At 47.3% G+C, this 17293-nt stretch overlaps 1 protein-coding gene across 1 annotated transcript in view; it reads right to left on the bottom strand.

Moving 5' to 3' along the window:
• Window positions 1–17293, bottom strand: part of LOC121551550 (plexin-A1-like) — a 347386-nt gene that overhangs the window by 113730 nt on the left and 216363 nt on the right. Inside the window, exon 10 of the mRNA XM_045223805.1 lies at window positions 8422–8622. Coding sequence (XP_045079740.1) covers window positions 8422–8622 — 201 coding nt within the window. The remainder of the gene's footprint in view (window positions 1–8421; window positions 8623–17293) is intronic.

Raw genomic sequence — 17293 nt, 5'->3', positions numbered from 1 at the left:
TTCTCTCCCTCCACTCCCTCTACCCACCCTTCTCTCCCTCCCTCTACCCACCCTTCTCTCCCTCCCTCTACCCTCCTCTCCCTCCTCTACTCACCCTACTCCCCCTCTACCCACCCTTCTCTCCCTTCACTACTCCCTCTACCCACCCTTCTCTCCCTCCCTCTACCCACCCTTCTCTCTTTCCTCTACCCACCCTTCTCTCCCTCCACTACTCCCTCTACCCACCCTTCTCTCCTCCCTTACTACTCCTCTACCCACTCTTCTCTCCCTCCACTACTCCCTCTACCCACCCTTCTCTCCCTCCCTCTACCCACCCTTCTCTCCCTCCCTCTACCCACTCTTCTCTCCCTTCACTACTCCCTCTACCCACCCTTCTCTCCCTCCCTCTACCCACCCTTCTCTCCCTCCCTCTACCCACCCTTCTCTTCCTCCCTCTACCCACCCTTCTCTCCCTCCCTCTACCCACCCTTCTCTCCCTCCTCTACCCACCCTTCTCTCCTCCAATGCTCCCTCTACCCACCCTTCTCTCCCTCCACTACTCCCTCTACCCACTCTTCTCTCCCTCCACTACTCCCTCTACCCACCCTTCTCTCCCTCCCTCTACCCACCCTTCTCTCCCTCCACTACTCCCTCTACCCACCCTTCTCTCCCTCCACTACTCCCTCTACCCACTCTTCTCTCCCTCCACTACTCCCTCTACCCACCCTTCTCTCCCTCCCTCTACCCACCCTTCTCTCCCTCCCTCTACCCACTCTTCTCTCCCTCACTACTCCCTCTACCCACCCTTCTCTCCCTCCCTCTACCCACCCTTCTCTCCCTCCCTCTTCCCTCCCTTCTCTCCCTCCCGCTACCCACCCTTCTCTCCCTCCCTCTACCCACCCTTCTCTCCCTCCCTCTACCCACCCTTCTCTCCCTCCCTCTACCCACCCTTCTCTCCCTTCACTACTCCCTCTACCCACCCTTCTCTCCCTCCCTCTACCCACCCTTCTCTCCCTCCCTCTACCCACCCTTCTCTCCCTCCCTCTACCCACCCTCCTCTCCCTCCCTCTACCCACCCTTCTCTCCCTCCCTCTACCCACCCTTCTCTCCCCTCCAATACTCCCTCTACCCACCCTTCTCTCCCTCCCCTCTCCCTCTACCCACTCTTCTCTCCCTCCCCTCTACCCACCCTTCTCTCCTCCCTCTACCCACCCTTCTCTCCCTCCACTACTCCCTCTACCCACCCTTCTCTCCCTTCACTACTCCCTCCACCCACCCTTCTCTCCCTCCCTCTACCCACCTTCTCTCCCTCCTCTACCCACCCTTCTCTCCCCTCCCTCTACCCACACTTCTCTCCCTCTACTCCCACCCTTCTCTCCCTCCACTACTCCCTCTACCCACCCTTCTCTCCCTCCCTCTACCCCCCTCTACCCACCCTTCTCTCCCTCCCTCTACCCACCCTTCTCTCCCTTCACTACTCCCGCTACCCACCCTTCTCTCCCTCCACTACTCCCTCTACCCACCCTTCTCTCCCTCCCTCTACCCACCCTTCTCTCGCTCCCTCTACCCACCCTTCTCTCCCTCCCTCTACTTCACCCTTCTCTCCCTCCCTCTACCCACCCTTCTCTCCCTTCACTACTCCCGCTACCCACCCTTCTCTCCCTTCACTACTCCCTCTACCCACCCTTCTCTCCCACCCTCTACCCACCCTTCTCTCCAATCCTATACCCACCCTTCTCTCCCTCCCTCTACCCACCCTTCTCTCCCTCCCTCTACCCACCCTTCTCTCCCTCCCTCTACCCACCCTTCTCTCCACCCACCCTTCTCTCCCTCCCTCAACCCTCCCTTCACTACTCCCTCAACCCACCCTTCTCTCCCTCCCTCAACCCAACCCACCCTTCTCTCCCTCCCTCTACCCACCCTTCTCTCCCTCCCTCTACCCACCCTTCTCTCCCTCCCGCTACCCACCCTTCTCCTCCCTTACCCCTCTCTCCCCTCCCTCTACCCACCCTTCTCTCCCTCTCTCTACCCACCCTTCCCTCCCTCCACTACTCCCTCTACCCACTCTTATCTCCCTTCACTACTCCCTCTACCCACCCTTCTCTCCCTCCCTCTACCCATCCTTCTCTCCCTTCACTACTCCCTCTACCCACCCTTCTCTCCCTCCCTCTACCCACCCTTCTCTCCACCCACCCTTCTCTCCCTCCCTCAACCCTCCCTTCACTACTCCCTCAACCCACCCTTCTCTCCCTCCCTCTACCCACCCTTCTCTCCCTCCCTCTACCCACCCTTCTCTCCCTCCAATACTCCCTCTACCCACCCTTCTCTCCCTCCACTACTCCCTCTACCCACTCTTCTCTCCCTCCCTCAACCCAACCCACCCTTCTCTCCCTCCACCCACCCTTCTCTCCCTCCCTCTACCCACCCTTCTCTCCCTCCACTACTCCCTCTACCCACTCTTCTCTCCCTCCACTACTCCCTCTACCCACCCTTCTCTCCCTCCACTACTCCCTCTACCCACTCTTCTCTCCCTCCAACTACTCCCTCTACCCACCCTTCTCTCCTCCCTCTACCCACCCTTCTCTCCCTCCCCTCTACCCACCCTTCTCTCCCTTCACTACTCCCTCTACCCACCCCTTCTCTCCTCCCTCTACCCACCCTTCTCTCCCTCCCTCTACCCACCCTTCTCTCCCTCCCTCTACCCACCCTTCTCTCCCTCCCTCTACCCACCCTTCTCTCCCTCCCTCTACCCACCCTTCTCTCCCTCCCTCTACCCACCCTTCTCTCCCTCCCTCTACCCACCCTTCTCTCCCTCCACTACTCCCTCTACCCACCCTTCTCTCCCTCCACTACTCCCTCTACCCACTCTTCTCTCCCTCCCTCAACCCAACCCACCCTTCTCTCCCTCCCTCTACCCACCCTTCTCTCCCTCCACTACTCCCTCTACCCACCCTTCTCTCCCTCCACTACTCCCTCTACCCACTCTTCTCTCCCTCCACTACTCCCTCTACCCACCCTTCTCTCCCTCCCTCTACCCACCCTTCTCTCCCTCCCTCTACCCACTCTTCTCTCCCTTCACTACTCCCTCTACCCACCCTTCTCTCCCTCCCTCTACCCACCCTTCTCTCCCTCCCTCTACCCACCCTTCTCTTCCTCCCTCTACCCACCCTTCTCTCCCTCCCTCTACCCACCCTTCTCTCCCTCCCTCTACCCACCCTTCTCTCCCTCCAATACTCCCTCTACCCACCCTTCTCTCCCTCCACTACTCCCTCTACCCACTCTTCTCTCCCTCCACTACTCCCTCTACCCACCCTTCTCTCCCTCCCTCTACCCACCCTTCTCTCCCTCCACTACTCCCTCTACCCACCCTTCTCTCCCTTCACTACTCCCTCCACCCACCCTTCTCTCCCTCCCTCTACCCACCCTTCTCTCCCTCCCTCTACCCACCCTTCTCTCCCTCCCTCTACCCACACTTCTCTCCCTCCCTCTACCCACCCTTCTCTCCCTCCCTCTACCCACACTTCTCTCCCTCCCTCTACCCACCCTTCTCTCCCTCCACTACTCCCTCTACCCACCCTTCTCTCCCTCCCTCTACCCACCCTTCTCTCCCTCCCTCTACCCACCCTTCTCTCCCTCCCTCTACCCACCCTTCTCTCCCTTCACTACTCCCGCTACCCACCCTTCTCTCCCTTCACTACTCCCTCTACCCACCCTTCTCTCCCTCCCTCTACCCACCCTTCTCTCGCTCCCTCTACCCACCCTTCTCTCCCTCCCTCTACCCACCCTTCTCTCCCTTCACTACTCCCGCTACCCACCCTTCTCTCCCTTCACTACTCCCTCTACCCACCCTTCTCTCCCACCCTCTACCCACCCTTCTCTCCAATCCTATACCCACCCTTCTCTCCCTCCCTCTACCCACCCCTCTCTCTCTCCCTCCCTCTACCCACCCTTCTCTCCCTCCCTCCCTCTACCCACCCTTCTCTCCCTCCCTCTACCCACCCTTCTCTCCCTTCAATACTCCCTCTACCCACCCTTCTCTCCCTTCACTACTCCCTCTACCCACCCTTCTCTCCCTCCCTCTACCCACCCTCCTCTCCAATCCTCTACCCACCCTTCTCTCCCTCCCTCTACCCACCCTTCTCTCTATCTCCCTCTACCCACCCTTCTCTCTCTCTCTCCCTCTACCCACCCTTCTCTCCCTCCCTCTACCCACCCTTCTCTCCCTCCCTCTACCCACCCTTCTTACCATATGCTTAATCCATCTCTTCCCCCTCTCAGTCTTCCTGCAAACGCCCTCTATGTCCTTCTCTCCATCTACCTCCCCCTCCTCTATCTGTTCCTCAGTCTCATTTTCTCACCGTCTGCCCCTCTTGCCCTGCTTCCCCCATTTCCAGGGTGTGTGTGTGTGTGTGTGTATGTGTACACACACACGATAGGAGGAAGATCCAAGACCAAACCATATTGGTTTGTTTTTCCCTCCCGTATCCTCCCCCCTGTTAGTTTTTTCTGACTTTCCATCCATTTCTCTTTATTATTTTACTCATAGTTAACTTTATGGGCTAAACTCATAGGTTAACTATGGGCTAAACTCATAGGTTAACTCTGGGCAAAACTCCTATTAAGTTAACTCTATGGGCAAAACTCCAATTAGGTTAACTCTATGGGCTAAACTCCTATTAGGTTAACTCTATGAGCTAAACTCAACTTAACATCCACATCTTTTCTCTACTGATCAGTAGGACATCGCAAAATCCTCTCATTCCACACACACACGCACACACACACACACACACACACACGCGCAGGCCAGCACAACATTGATTAACCCCTCTCGCCATGCAACTTTGCATCCACAGCACGGAGTAACCACAGCATACCAGATGAGCGGAGCTCTATATTTTTACTGCAGAATCATACATGATTCATATCCTGGAAGCAAAAGCAGTAGCAGCACAGCCAAAGCAAGGATCAACTAGCTCACATGAGATGATGCGTATTGGAAGAACACTGCTAAGATTGAGAAATGGAGAACAATATTTGGGATGACTCTTTTAATTCGGCTGAAATACCACTATGATCAGGGCCTAAAAATGTGTATCTACCTGCCACAGCAGCTGGTGGACCAAACAGTACATTTTAGGCCCTGACTATAATTTAAATTGTTATCCCATTGCTTCATAAATACACTTCATAAACAATAATTTAGCAGTAACATTCTGCAACTCTAGTGATGTTTTTTTTTAAAGAACCAAGCAATGTCATATCAATGGAGTTGACGTACGCAACAATGGACGCTGGTATTATCATACCAACACCAGTTAGCATTCAAAATGAGTCCATTTCCTAACGGCTAACCGCAAATTAGCCTACTAGCACATCATCCCTTCAGTCGTCATGTGGAGAAATACTGCTTTAGCCTGGCCTGAGTCGGCTGCTGCTGATTAGCGCTGGCTGCTACAGTAAACAAACAGTCAATAAAGAGCCCTCCTTGGAGAGACAGCACAGTCGCTGGCTAATTAGCCTCCCTTCAGAAACACTGGAGGTTGCTGCTGCGCGTAGGCGCTAATGACTAGCTGTCGATTGAAACAGCCTAGCATTTGAGTGCTAATGCTACAGTAGGAGGAGCTACGCTAATTGTCAAATACACAAGCATTGCTAAATGCTAATCATATGTGCAACGTGGCGAATCTCAGGGTCCTGTTGGACATGTTACATGCTACGTGATTAGCATACTGAGTGAACATACGGCTACGCGCAGCAGCAGCTGTAGCGTGTATTGACATGCGTTTGTAGGTGTTCGAAGCTAATAAGCTTGATTCTCTGAAGGCGTTCCGGGGTGTTGTCGTGTTTTTCGTCTGCAACATGGCAGGGCACCATTTGACAGGATACACAGACAGGTGTGACACTGCTTATCCAAATATAAATCAATATGGCTGCCTTTCTTGGAGGTGTTGTAGGATGAGTGTCTTTGATAAAGAGACTATCTGCTTTAGAGAGAGAGTGAAAGAAGCAGATTTGGAAGAGAGAGAGTGTGAGAGAGAAAGAGGAAAGAAATATAGCAATACCTTCCTAATGATACGAAGGAGCCACATAGGACAAACAAAAGAAAATAGACAAATGTAATCTATAACGGTCATATCATGGAGGTCATAGTTGGTGACAGACGTCTCCCACTTGTCCCCCTAGGGAGGACGACCAGCCTAGAGAGAGAGGGAGAGAGAGCTGATAATCTGGTGCTTCTGTCCCCAACCAAGGAGGGCCTAGAGCAGCGCCTAGATCTTCTGCACAGATTCTGTCAGACCTGGTGTTCCAAAATGGTGTTCCAAAAAAGGTCCAGTTGCCACGAACACAACTACAAATTCCATCTAGACAGCGCCACAGGTAACTTCCACAAAGCTGTGAACGATCTGAGAGACAAGGCAAGAAGGGCCTTCTATGCCATCAAAAGGAACATAAAAATATTTGAATCAGTTATAGAACCCATTGCCCTTTATGGTCGTGAGGTCTAGGGTTTGCTCACAAACCAATAATTCACAAAATGAGACAAACACCAAATTTAGACTCTGCATGCAGAATTCTGCAAAAATATCCTCAGTGTACAACGTAAAAAAACAAATAATGCATGCAGAGCAGAATTAGGCCGATAACCGCTAATTATCAAAATGCAGATAAGAGCAGTTAAATTCTAGAACCACCTAAAAGGAAGCCATTCCCAAACCTTCCATAACAAAGCCATCACCTACAGAGAGATTAACCTGGAGAAGAGTCCCCTAAGCAAGCTGGTCCTGTGGCTCTGTTCACAAACACAAACAGACCCCACAGAGCTCCAGGACAGCAACACAATTAGACCCAACCAATTCATGAGAAAACAAAAAGAGAATTACTTGCCACATTGGAAAGAATTAACAAAAAAACTGAGCAAACTAGAATGCTATTTGGCCCTAAACAGAGAGTACACAGTTGCAGAATACCTGACCACTGTGACTGACCCAAACTTAGGGAAAGCTTTGACTATGTACAGACTCAGTGAGCATAGCCTTGCTATTGAGAAAGGCCGCCGTAGGCAGACCTGGCTCTCAAGAGAAGACATGCTATGTGCACCTTGCCCACAAAATGGGGTGGAAACTGAGCTGCACTTCTTAACCTCCTGCCAAATGTATGACCATATTAGAGAGACATATTACCCTCAGATTACACAGACCCACAAATAATTCAAAAACAAACCCAATTTGGATAAACTCCCATATCTACTGGGTGAAATATCACAGTGTGCCATCACAGCAGCAAGATTTGTGACCTGTTACCATAAGAAAAGGGCAACCAGTGAAGAACAACACCACTGTAAATACAACCCATATTTATTTTCTCTTTTGTACTTTAACTATTTGCACATTGTTACAACACCATATATAGACATAATATGACATTTGAAATGTCTTTATTATTATGGAACTTTTGTGAGAGTAATGTTTACTGTTCATTTTTTATTTCATTTTTGTTTATGATCTATTTCACTTGTGTTGGCAATGTAAACATATGTTTCCCATGCTAATAAAGCCCCTTAAATTGAAATTGAGAGAGAGAGAGAGAGAGAGAGAGAGAGAGAGAGAGAGAGAGAGAGAGAGAGAGAGAGAGAGAGAGAGAGAGAGAGAGAGAGAGAGAGAGAGAGAGAGAGAGAGAGAGAGAGAGAGAGAGAGAGAGAGAGAGAGAGAGAGAGAGAGAGAGAGAGAGAGAGAGAGAGAGAGGGAGAGAGAGAGAGAGAGAGAGAGAGAGAGAGAGAGAGAGAGAGAGAGAGAGAGAGAGAGAGAGAGAGAGAGAGAGAGAGAGAGAGAGAGAGAGAGAGAGAGAGAGAGAGAGAGAGAGAGAGAGAGAGAGAGAGAAAGGTTCAGAGACGACAGGCTTCCTCTCCAAATTTTCAGCCTCAGTGAAGCGCAGCACCATTTAACACACACACACATTTCCTCATTTGCTACTGTAATCCTCTGACTGACAGATGAGCCCATGCATGTGCACACCAAACGACCCAAATATCCTTCCAACACACCCTTCAGCAGGCCCTCTAGTTGTGCTCACGCTTATTCTCTGCATGCCTACAATCTAAACACTGGCCAAACTCCTAGTCATGAGCACTGTTAATAAAACCAATCGCAAGCATTTGGTTTATTATATCAGGTGTGTTAGTGATGGGCTGGAACAAAAACCTGCACCGGTCATAAGTGTCTCAGAGTGTTAGCTCCCCAAGGTCTTATGGAACTCGATCTAATTACCTAGTTTTTGCTTTTTTGAATGTGTTGTGTTAGTGCTGGGCCGGAACAAAACCATGAAAGAACATTAACTCCCCAAGGTCTTCTGAAACTCGATCTAATTGCCTAGTTTTTACTTTTTTGAATGTGTTGTGCTAGTGCTGGGCCGGAACAAAACCATGAGAGTGTGTTAACTCACCGAGGTCTTCTGACACTGGATGCTGGTACTGTTGAAGCGCAGGGCGGTGATGCTGTGCACCTCTCCTTGCACGTGGAACACACACTCGTAGTTCTTCTGGCCAGACTGGGGCTGGGGCAGGTTGCGGGCGGCCAGGGTGATTGGCTTGGTCACGCCCACAGGGATGTAAATCTGGGTAGAGGGCAGGATCTGGGGACAGTCCTGGAGGGGAGAGAGAGAGAAGTACGGACAGAATAATCAGACAAAAAAAAGACATTAAGAGAAATATGTTTCTTCATGTATTGTCATGTCGTTTTAATGCTTTTATCTGATCCGGTGTCTTGATGGAGGGAGAGATGAAAGGAGGGAGGGCTGGAAGGATGGAGGGAGGGATGAAGGGATGGAGGTATGAAGGGATGGGTGGATGAAGGGATGGGTGGATGAAGGGATGGAGGGATGAAGGGATGGGTGGATGAAGGGATGGATGGATGAAGGGATGGATGGATGAAGGGAGGGATGGATGGATGGAGGGATGGATGGATGAAGGGATGAAGGGATGAATGGATTGATGGATGGATGGATGAAGGGTTGGAGGGATGAAGGGATGGAGGGATGGAGGGATAAAGGGATGGAGGGATGAATGGATGAAGGGATGATTGTATGGAGGGATGGAGGGATGGACAGAGGTTTGGGTTACTTGGTTGTTCAAAGACCATGTCAAGTAGTCTTTGTGACAGTATAATATTGGCTTACGACTTGACATGATACTCAAAAGAGTTGCATAAAAAAGAACGAGTGAAAGAGATGGAAACAAAATGTATGTAATGGTACATAACACTCTTCTAACATGACATAATGCCTTTTATAACATAGACAGCATGCCATATTATGAGTACCAACCCTATAAAGCACTGCACTTGTGATAACACAGCGTGGTTTCATCCACAAAGACGGAACAAAGAGATTGAAATGGAGTTTAACCATGTGTGGACTCTATTGTCTGGTAATGAACTAGTGTGACAATGTTTGAGAAAGTCCATTCCGCAACATTCACCAGAGATGAAATGATGGCTTAGATCATCTGGAAACACTATATTGTCCTCTATTACTGGGGTGGAAAGCCTTAGGGGTCCAGAGAAAGTGTGTGTGTGTGTGTGTGTGTGTGTGTGTGTGTGTGTGTGTGTGTGTGTGTGTGTGTGTGTGTGTGTACAAATTAATTCATTATAGTGTTTATACCACACTTTGGCAGAAGTGCATACATCATCAACGCCAACTCAACAGAACTTGGGAACAGTTGCACAATGTGATTTTTAGCGAGCGGAACCGCCCCTGCTTTTTAGACCAATGCCATATAACCAGTTCACTCAGTCATGTAAATGAAACAAAGGCAGATGAATACACACTACTGCAGATACACATTTTACAAACAAATATTGTCTGCTAAAGGAGTAAAACAAAAGTTGCAACTTTAAATCAGTTGCAGCATCAGTGATACTAGTCCCATACAAAATCCTCTGAGAACTACACCCTAAACCAGTGCTTCTTAAACCTCTCCTCTGGGACCCCCAGACATTACACACTTTTGTTGTAGCCCTGAACTAGCTCACCTGATTCAAGTAGTCAAGGGCTGGATGATTAGTTGACAAGTTGAATCAGGTGTGCTAGCCCTGGTATAGTTCAAATAAATTGAATGACTGGCAGTCCCTGAGGAGATGTTAGAGGTAGGCTGCCCTAAACATATCAGAAACGTACCAACACAACTTACACATACCAGTACAATACATCTGCCTGAAGTGCTAGTATGCAGTAAGCTGTTCTGTTGTGCATTAGTGCAACAGTGTTCTCCTGGGTCCAATAGACAATGGTGTGTTTGTTCATTTGCTTATTAGCCTCCTCCAACATCTGAACCCGGTCCAACAATGAGCTCATAATGAACAGGGGATTACAACGGAGAGAACACCAGCCTGCTGACAACACACTGACAATAATGAACTAGCAGGGAGGGAGGGAAGTAGGGAGGGAGATGGTGGGGGTAGGATGAAGAGGCAGAGGGAGTGTGAGGAAAAAGATTGAGAGGGGGAGAGAAAAAAAGATGGAGGAAGAGAGACATAGATGGAGGTAAAAGAGAGAGGGAATGGATTGGAGCCGGGAGGAACAGGCATCAATAGAAGGGGAGGGTAAAGAGGGAGAGAAAGCAAAAACATCCATACACAAAAAGAGAGAGAGAGGGAAGGCAGAGGATATAGAGAGAGGGAAGGCAGAGGATATAGAGAAGGAAAGTCAGAAAAATAGGAGAGCAAAATGAGAGAAGGAGAAAAATACATCCTCCCTCTGCAGAGCTGCATTCTGACTTGCCCCTCCCTGCATCAGAGTCAGAGAGAGAGATCCGTTCACACCAACAACCAGCTCAGTTTCACGTGTCTCCCAACCCTTGACAACATCCCAGTTAATTAATTGCCTGCAGCCTCGGACGATGATGGAAATTTGAGCAGGGAGCTAGATCAAGTTGTATAATGATGTTTGAAGTCTTGACTTCTTTAAAGGAGAAAAGAGCGTAGTTGAGAAATGTTGGGCTGCCGGCATTCTAGGTGAAAAGAGTGTGACAGCGTTCTCCCACTCTCTAAACACAAATGCAACGGCAATCAAAAAATTTACGCGCCCTGCATTTTTATATTTCGGCTGTGTTTTGATATTGTGGTGCTTTTTACAGCAAGATAATGTTACATTTACATTCAAAGTATTAGTCTTGTATTTCATCGTTAATCCATAAAAATTTGTGACACCACCAGCCAAAACCAGGGGAAGACAAAATAAAACATTATTTGCTATAAAAAGGTCACATGTGAATAAGCTAAATACTAAAGGCCCTAAGACAGATCCCTGGGGAACCCCCATTGCAGTTTCCAGACAATGAGACTTTCTGATCATCACATATACACACTTTCCTTTAGCCTATATTTTGACTCATTCCACTTTCCATGACTGTCCCTGCTGGCAAACTTACACAGCTGTCGGGAAAAACGATTAGGATCATAAACAAACACCCACATGATTGGATTGGGCTAAACACAGACAAGTGTGTGTGTGTGTGTGTGTGTGTGTGTGTGTGTGTGTGTGGGTATTTTTGGTGGAGTACATCCAAGTTTCCTACCCCTGCTCTATGGCAGGCTTAAGGGGCCTTCCTCTAGCCCACTTGTTTGTTTTACTCAACTGCTGCCTTGGGGCTTTGCCGCCTACAGCTAAACAGGCAGGAAGAAGATGGGCATTGTGGGAGATGAAGTCCACATACAGTACATTAATTCACTTGTGTGCATATGACATAAATCTGAAAAGACCCTAGTCAATCAAAGCCAGTTACCAGGAATTTCAGGGTCAAGGCAAAACACCATTCAGTTGTAGCATTTGAATGTACATGCAGTTGACTTCCTTTTGGTTTAAAACTACACATGTTTAATATGACCATTCTAAACATTGCAATTCTTGCAGCACAAGACAAAGGCCTAATCTCACTCGTAGACTGCCTATTGAATTTCCATCCAATAGTTTGAAGTGTGAAACCATGACAGACAGATGACAGAAAGCTGTTATTTAAGGTCAAATATATTGATAGATACTGTATATTCTCCTCTCCCATCAACTCTGATACTTCAGTTGATAGTTCCAATGTCTCGCCATGTCGGGGACGGAGGAAAAACAAGTGTCTGGTGGATAAGATAATCTGCACCTCACAGATGAGAGCAAAACACCTTTCGACACCAGCCAAATGCATTTAATGAGACGACAATTAGAGAGTGTGTGTGTATATGTGTGTAAGTGTGAGTGTCTCTCTTCTATATACAGTACCAGTCAAAAGTTTGGACACACCTACTCATTCAAGGGATGTCTTCACTATTACGCTACAATACAGAAAATAGTAAAAATAAAGAAAAACCCTTAATGAGTAGGTGTGCTGGCAAAACAGTCCTGTAGTTTAGCATCTGCATCATCTGACCACTTTTTATTAACCAAGTCACTGGTGCTTCCTGCTTTAGTTTTTGCTTATAAGCAGGAATCAGGAGGATAGAGTTATGGTCAGATTTGCCAAATGGAGGGCGAGGGACAGCTTTGTATGTGTCTCTGTGTGTGGAGTAAATGTGGTCTAGAGTTTTTTTTTCCTCTGGTTGCACATTTGACATGCTGGTAGAAATTAGGTAGAACTGATTTGAGTTTCCCTGCATTAAAGTCCCCGGCCACTAGGAGTGCTGCCTCTGAATGAGTGTTTTCCTGTTTGCTTATGGCCTTATACAGCTCATTGAGTGCAATCTTAATGCCAACATTGGTTTGTGGTGGTAAATAGACAGCTATTAAAAATATAGATGAAAACTCTTGGTAAATAGGGTGGTCTACAGCTTATCATAATATACAAAACCTCGAGACTTCCTTAGTATTTGATTTTGTGCACCAGCTGTTGTTTACAAATATACACATACCACCACCCCTTGTCTTACCGGAGTCAGCAGTTCTATCCTGCCGATGTAGCGTATAGCCCGCTAGCTGTATATTGTCCATGTCGTCGTTCAGCCACGACTCAGTGAAACATAAGATATTACAGTTTTTAATGTCCCGTTGGTAGGATAATCATACTCTTAGGTCATCTAATTTATTTTCCAATGATTGAAGATTGGCTAGTTGAATTGATGGAAGAGGCAGTTTACTCATTTGCCGTAGTATCCTTACGAGGCACCCCGACCTACGTCCTCTTTCTCCTGTGAATGACGGGGATTTGGGCCTTGTCGGGTGTCTGTACGATATCCTTCGCGTCCGACTCGTTGAAGAAAAAATCTTCGTCCAATATGAGGTGAGTAATCGCTTTCCTGATATCCAGAAGCTCTTTTTGGTTATAAGAGACGATGGCAGAAACATTATTTACAAAATAAATTACAAATAACGCAAAAAAACACACATAATAGTACAATTGGTTAGAGGGCTGTAAAACGTCACCCACCTTCTCCGGCGCCATTCACTTGCATTGGAATCCACCTGTGGTAAATTCAATTGATGGACATTTGGAAAGGCACACACCTGTCTATAAAAGGTCCCACAGTTGACAGTGAATGTCACAGCAAAAACCAAGCCATGAGGTCGAAGGAATTGTCCGTAGAGTCTGAGACAGGATTGTGTCGAGGCACAGATCTTGGGAAGTGATCCAAAAAATGTCTGCAGCATTTTAAGTCCCCAAGAACACAGTACCCTTCATCATTCTTAAATGGAAGAAGTTTGGAACCACCAAGACTCTTCCTAGAGCTGGCCACCCGGCCAAACTGAGCAATCGGGGGTGAAGGGCCTTGGTCAGGGAGATGACCAAGAACCCGATGGTCACTCTGACAGAGATCTAGAGTTCCTCTTTGGAGATGGGAGAACCTTCCAGAAGGACAACCATCTTTGCAGCACTCCATCAATCCGGCCTTTATGCTAGAGTGGCCAGTCGGAAGCCACTCCTCAGTAAAAGGCACATGACAGCCCACTTGAAGTTTGCCAAAAGGCACCTAAAGACACTCAGACCATGAGAAACAAGATTCTCTGGTCTGATGAAACCAAGATTGAACTCTTTGGCCTGAATGCCAAGCGTCATATCTGGAGGAAACCTGGCACCATCCCTACAGTGAAGCATGGTGGTGGCACTATCATGCTGTGGGGATGTTTTTCAGTGGCAGGGACTGGAAGATTAGTCAGGATCGAGGCAAAGTTGAACAGAGAAAAGTATAGAGAGATGCTTGATGAAGACCTGCTCTAGAGTACTCAGGACTTCAGACTGCGGTGAATAACCCGATCAAACATCTCTGGAGAAACCTGAAAATAGCTGTGCAGCAACACTTCCCTTCCAACCTGACAGAGCTTTAGAGGAACTGCAGAGAAGAATGGGAGAAACTCCACAAATGTAGGTGTGCCAAGCTTGTAGCGTCATACCCAATAAGACTTGAGGCTGTAGTCGCTGCCAAAGGTACTTCAACAAAGTACTAAGTAACGGGTCTGAATACTTATGTAAATGTGATATTTCCATTTCTTTTATTATTATACATTTGCAAAAATGTCTAAAACCTGTTTTTGCTTTGTCATTATGGGGTATTGTGTGTAGATTGATGAGGGGAAAAAAACAATTTAATCAATTTTAGAATAACAAAATGCAAGAGAGAGAGAGAGGAGGCAAGAGAGAGAGAGAGGGGGAGGAGAAAGAGATAGAGAGGGGTAGGGGAGAGAGAGAGAGAGAGAGAGAGAGAGGGAGAGAGAGACAACAACACAATTAGACCCAACAAAATCATGAGAAAACTAAAAGAGAATTACTTGACACATTGGAAAGAATTAACAAAAAAACAGAGCAAACTAGAATGCTATTTGGCCCTAAACAGAGAGTACACAGTGGCAGAATACCTGACCACTGTGACTGACCCAAACTTAAGGAAAGCTTTGACTATGTACAGACTCAGTGAGCATAGCCTTGCTATTGAGAAAGGCCACCGTAGGCAGACCTGGCTCTCAAGAGAAGACAGGCTATGTGCACACTTCCCACAAAATGAGGTGGAAACTGAGCTGCACTTCCTAACCTCCTGCCAAATGTATGACCATATTAGAGACACATATTTCCCTCAGATTACAGAGATCCACAAAGAATTAAAAAACTAACGCAATTTTGATTAACTCCCTTATCTACTGGGTGAAAAACACAGCAGCAATATTTGTGACCTGTTGCCACAAGAAACACCATTGTAAATACAACCCATATTTATGTTTATTTATTTTCCCATTTGTACTTTAACTATTTGCAAATTTTTACAACACTGTATATAGACATTTGAAATGCCTTTATTCTTTTGGAACTTCTGAGTGTAATGTTTACTGTTAATATTTATTGTTTATTTCACTTTTCTTTCCTATCTACTTCACTTGCTTTGGCAATGTTAACATACATTTCCCATGCCAATAAAGCCCTTAAATGGAATTGAATTGAGAGAGAGAGAGAGAAGAGAGCGAGAGCGAGAGAGCGAGAGAGAGAGAGCGAGAGAGCGAGAGAGCGAGAGAGAGAGAGCGAGAGAGAGAGAGCGAGAGAGAGAGAGCGAGAGAGAGAGAGCGAGAGAGAGAGAGCGAGAGAGAGAGAGCGAGAGAGAGAGAGCGAGAGAGAGAGAGAGAGAGAGAGAGAGAGAGAGAGAGAGAGAGAGAGAGAGAGAGAGAGAGAGAGAGCGAGAGAGAGAGATAGAGAGATACAGGGCAGAGAGAATTGGAGAGAAAGAGAATGGTGAGAGACAGAAGGAGAGAGAGGAGGGGGGGGGGGAGAGAGCGATCGCAAGAAAGGAGGGGAGATGTGAGAAGAAGCGTGACAAAAATAGATATATACACTGAGTGTACAACACATTAGGAACACCTGCTCTTTCCATGACATAGAAAGCTATGATCCCTTATTGATGTCACTTGTTAAATCCACTTCAATCAGTGTAGAATAAAAGGAGGAGACAGGTTAAATAAGGATTTTTAAGCCTTGAGGGTGAATGGGAAAGACAAGATTAAAGTGCCTTTGAACGGGGTATGGTAGTACGTGCCAGGCACCGGTTTGTCTCAAGAACTGCAACGCTGCTGCTTAATTTTTTGGGGGGTCATTTTAGCAGACACTCTTATCCAGAGCGACTTACAGTTAGTGAGTGCATACATTTTCATACTGGCCCCCCATGGGGAACGAACCCACAACCCTGGCGTTGCAAGCGCCATGCTCTACCAACTTCTTTCACACTCAACAGTTTCCTGTGTGTATCAAGAATGGTCCAACACCCAAAGGACATACAGCCAACATTACACAACAGTGGGAAGCGTTGGAGTCAACATGGGTCAGCATCCATGTGGAACGCTTTTGACACCTTGTAGAGTCCATGCCCCGATGAATTGAGGCTGTTCTGAGGGCAAAAAGGAGGGGGGGGTTCAACTCAATATTAGGAAAGTGTTCTTAACTCTTATATAGATGTAAAATCCCTTGTTTAGGCGACCTGCCTGGTTCTGGTCCTGGTTCCAACCGGCATTTTCACTTATAAATCGGTCTGTGATAAAAAGGTGTGTTTCACATCAGTGTATGAACAGTACATGAGATGACACACATGCTTTGCTGACAAAGTCCATACAAACATGTGCACAATCAATCTCATTTCAGATTCCTGATTGCCCCAAGAAAGGAGCCGACAGTGACATTTTGCGAGGGAGAGCACCTTTTTCAAACACTTGAGATAAATAATTTATTCTAGATATAGATCATTCTGACATAACTGTTCATTCACATTCTTTACTCTTGCTGACTTATCTCACCACCACTAATGAGATTGGTGTGCTTGATGCATGTCGCGTCAGAGATTCTAAAAGTCAAGGGGCGTGGTCGACAGTATGCACCTCATATCTGCTGTCACATCCAACCTGGATTGATATTTGTGACCCGTCTCAAGAAGCTAGGTGTATGTCACTATTTCACAGGAGACACATTTGACAGTTTTAATCAACATTTTTGCAGAAATGCCTTCTGGAACATGTGAACTTTCATGTGCCTTCATACCAAACTTGTATGCCATTTAGTAAATACAAAGTTAAATTATGAGCCTAGTTGGTTTAGCCCGTGAAAAATACAGGAACCTTACCACAAGCCATGATTGGCTGAGATAATGGATTGTCTGGACATGTTCAGATTGGTCTGCCATGTAGCATGCTTCTGTCTATAACATGAGCTGCTCAGTATGTGTAGATAATCCTTTCTACCGTTTTTTCTTTGAAATATATCATGAAGAACTGAAAAAGTGTTGCTACTGCTCTCAACATTGCTGCCCTGAAGTTATCAGGTGCTATCGACAAAGATTAGTGGGAAAAAGTTGTGATGGACTACTTTCTG

Source organism: Coregonus clupeaformis, chromosome 12 (assembly GCF_020615455.1).
Source record: "Coregonus clupeaformis isolate EN_2021a chromosome 12, ASM2061545v1, whole genome shotgun sequence".
NCBI classification, from domain to species: domain Eukaryota; kingdom Metazoa; phylum Chordata; class Actinopteri; order Salmoniformes; family Salmonidae; genus Coregonus; species Coregonus clupeaformis.
Note: the sequence above shows the minus strand (reverse complement) of the source record. Positions and strands in the feature narration are given on the sequence as shown.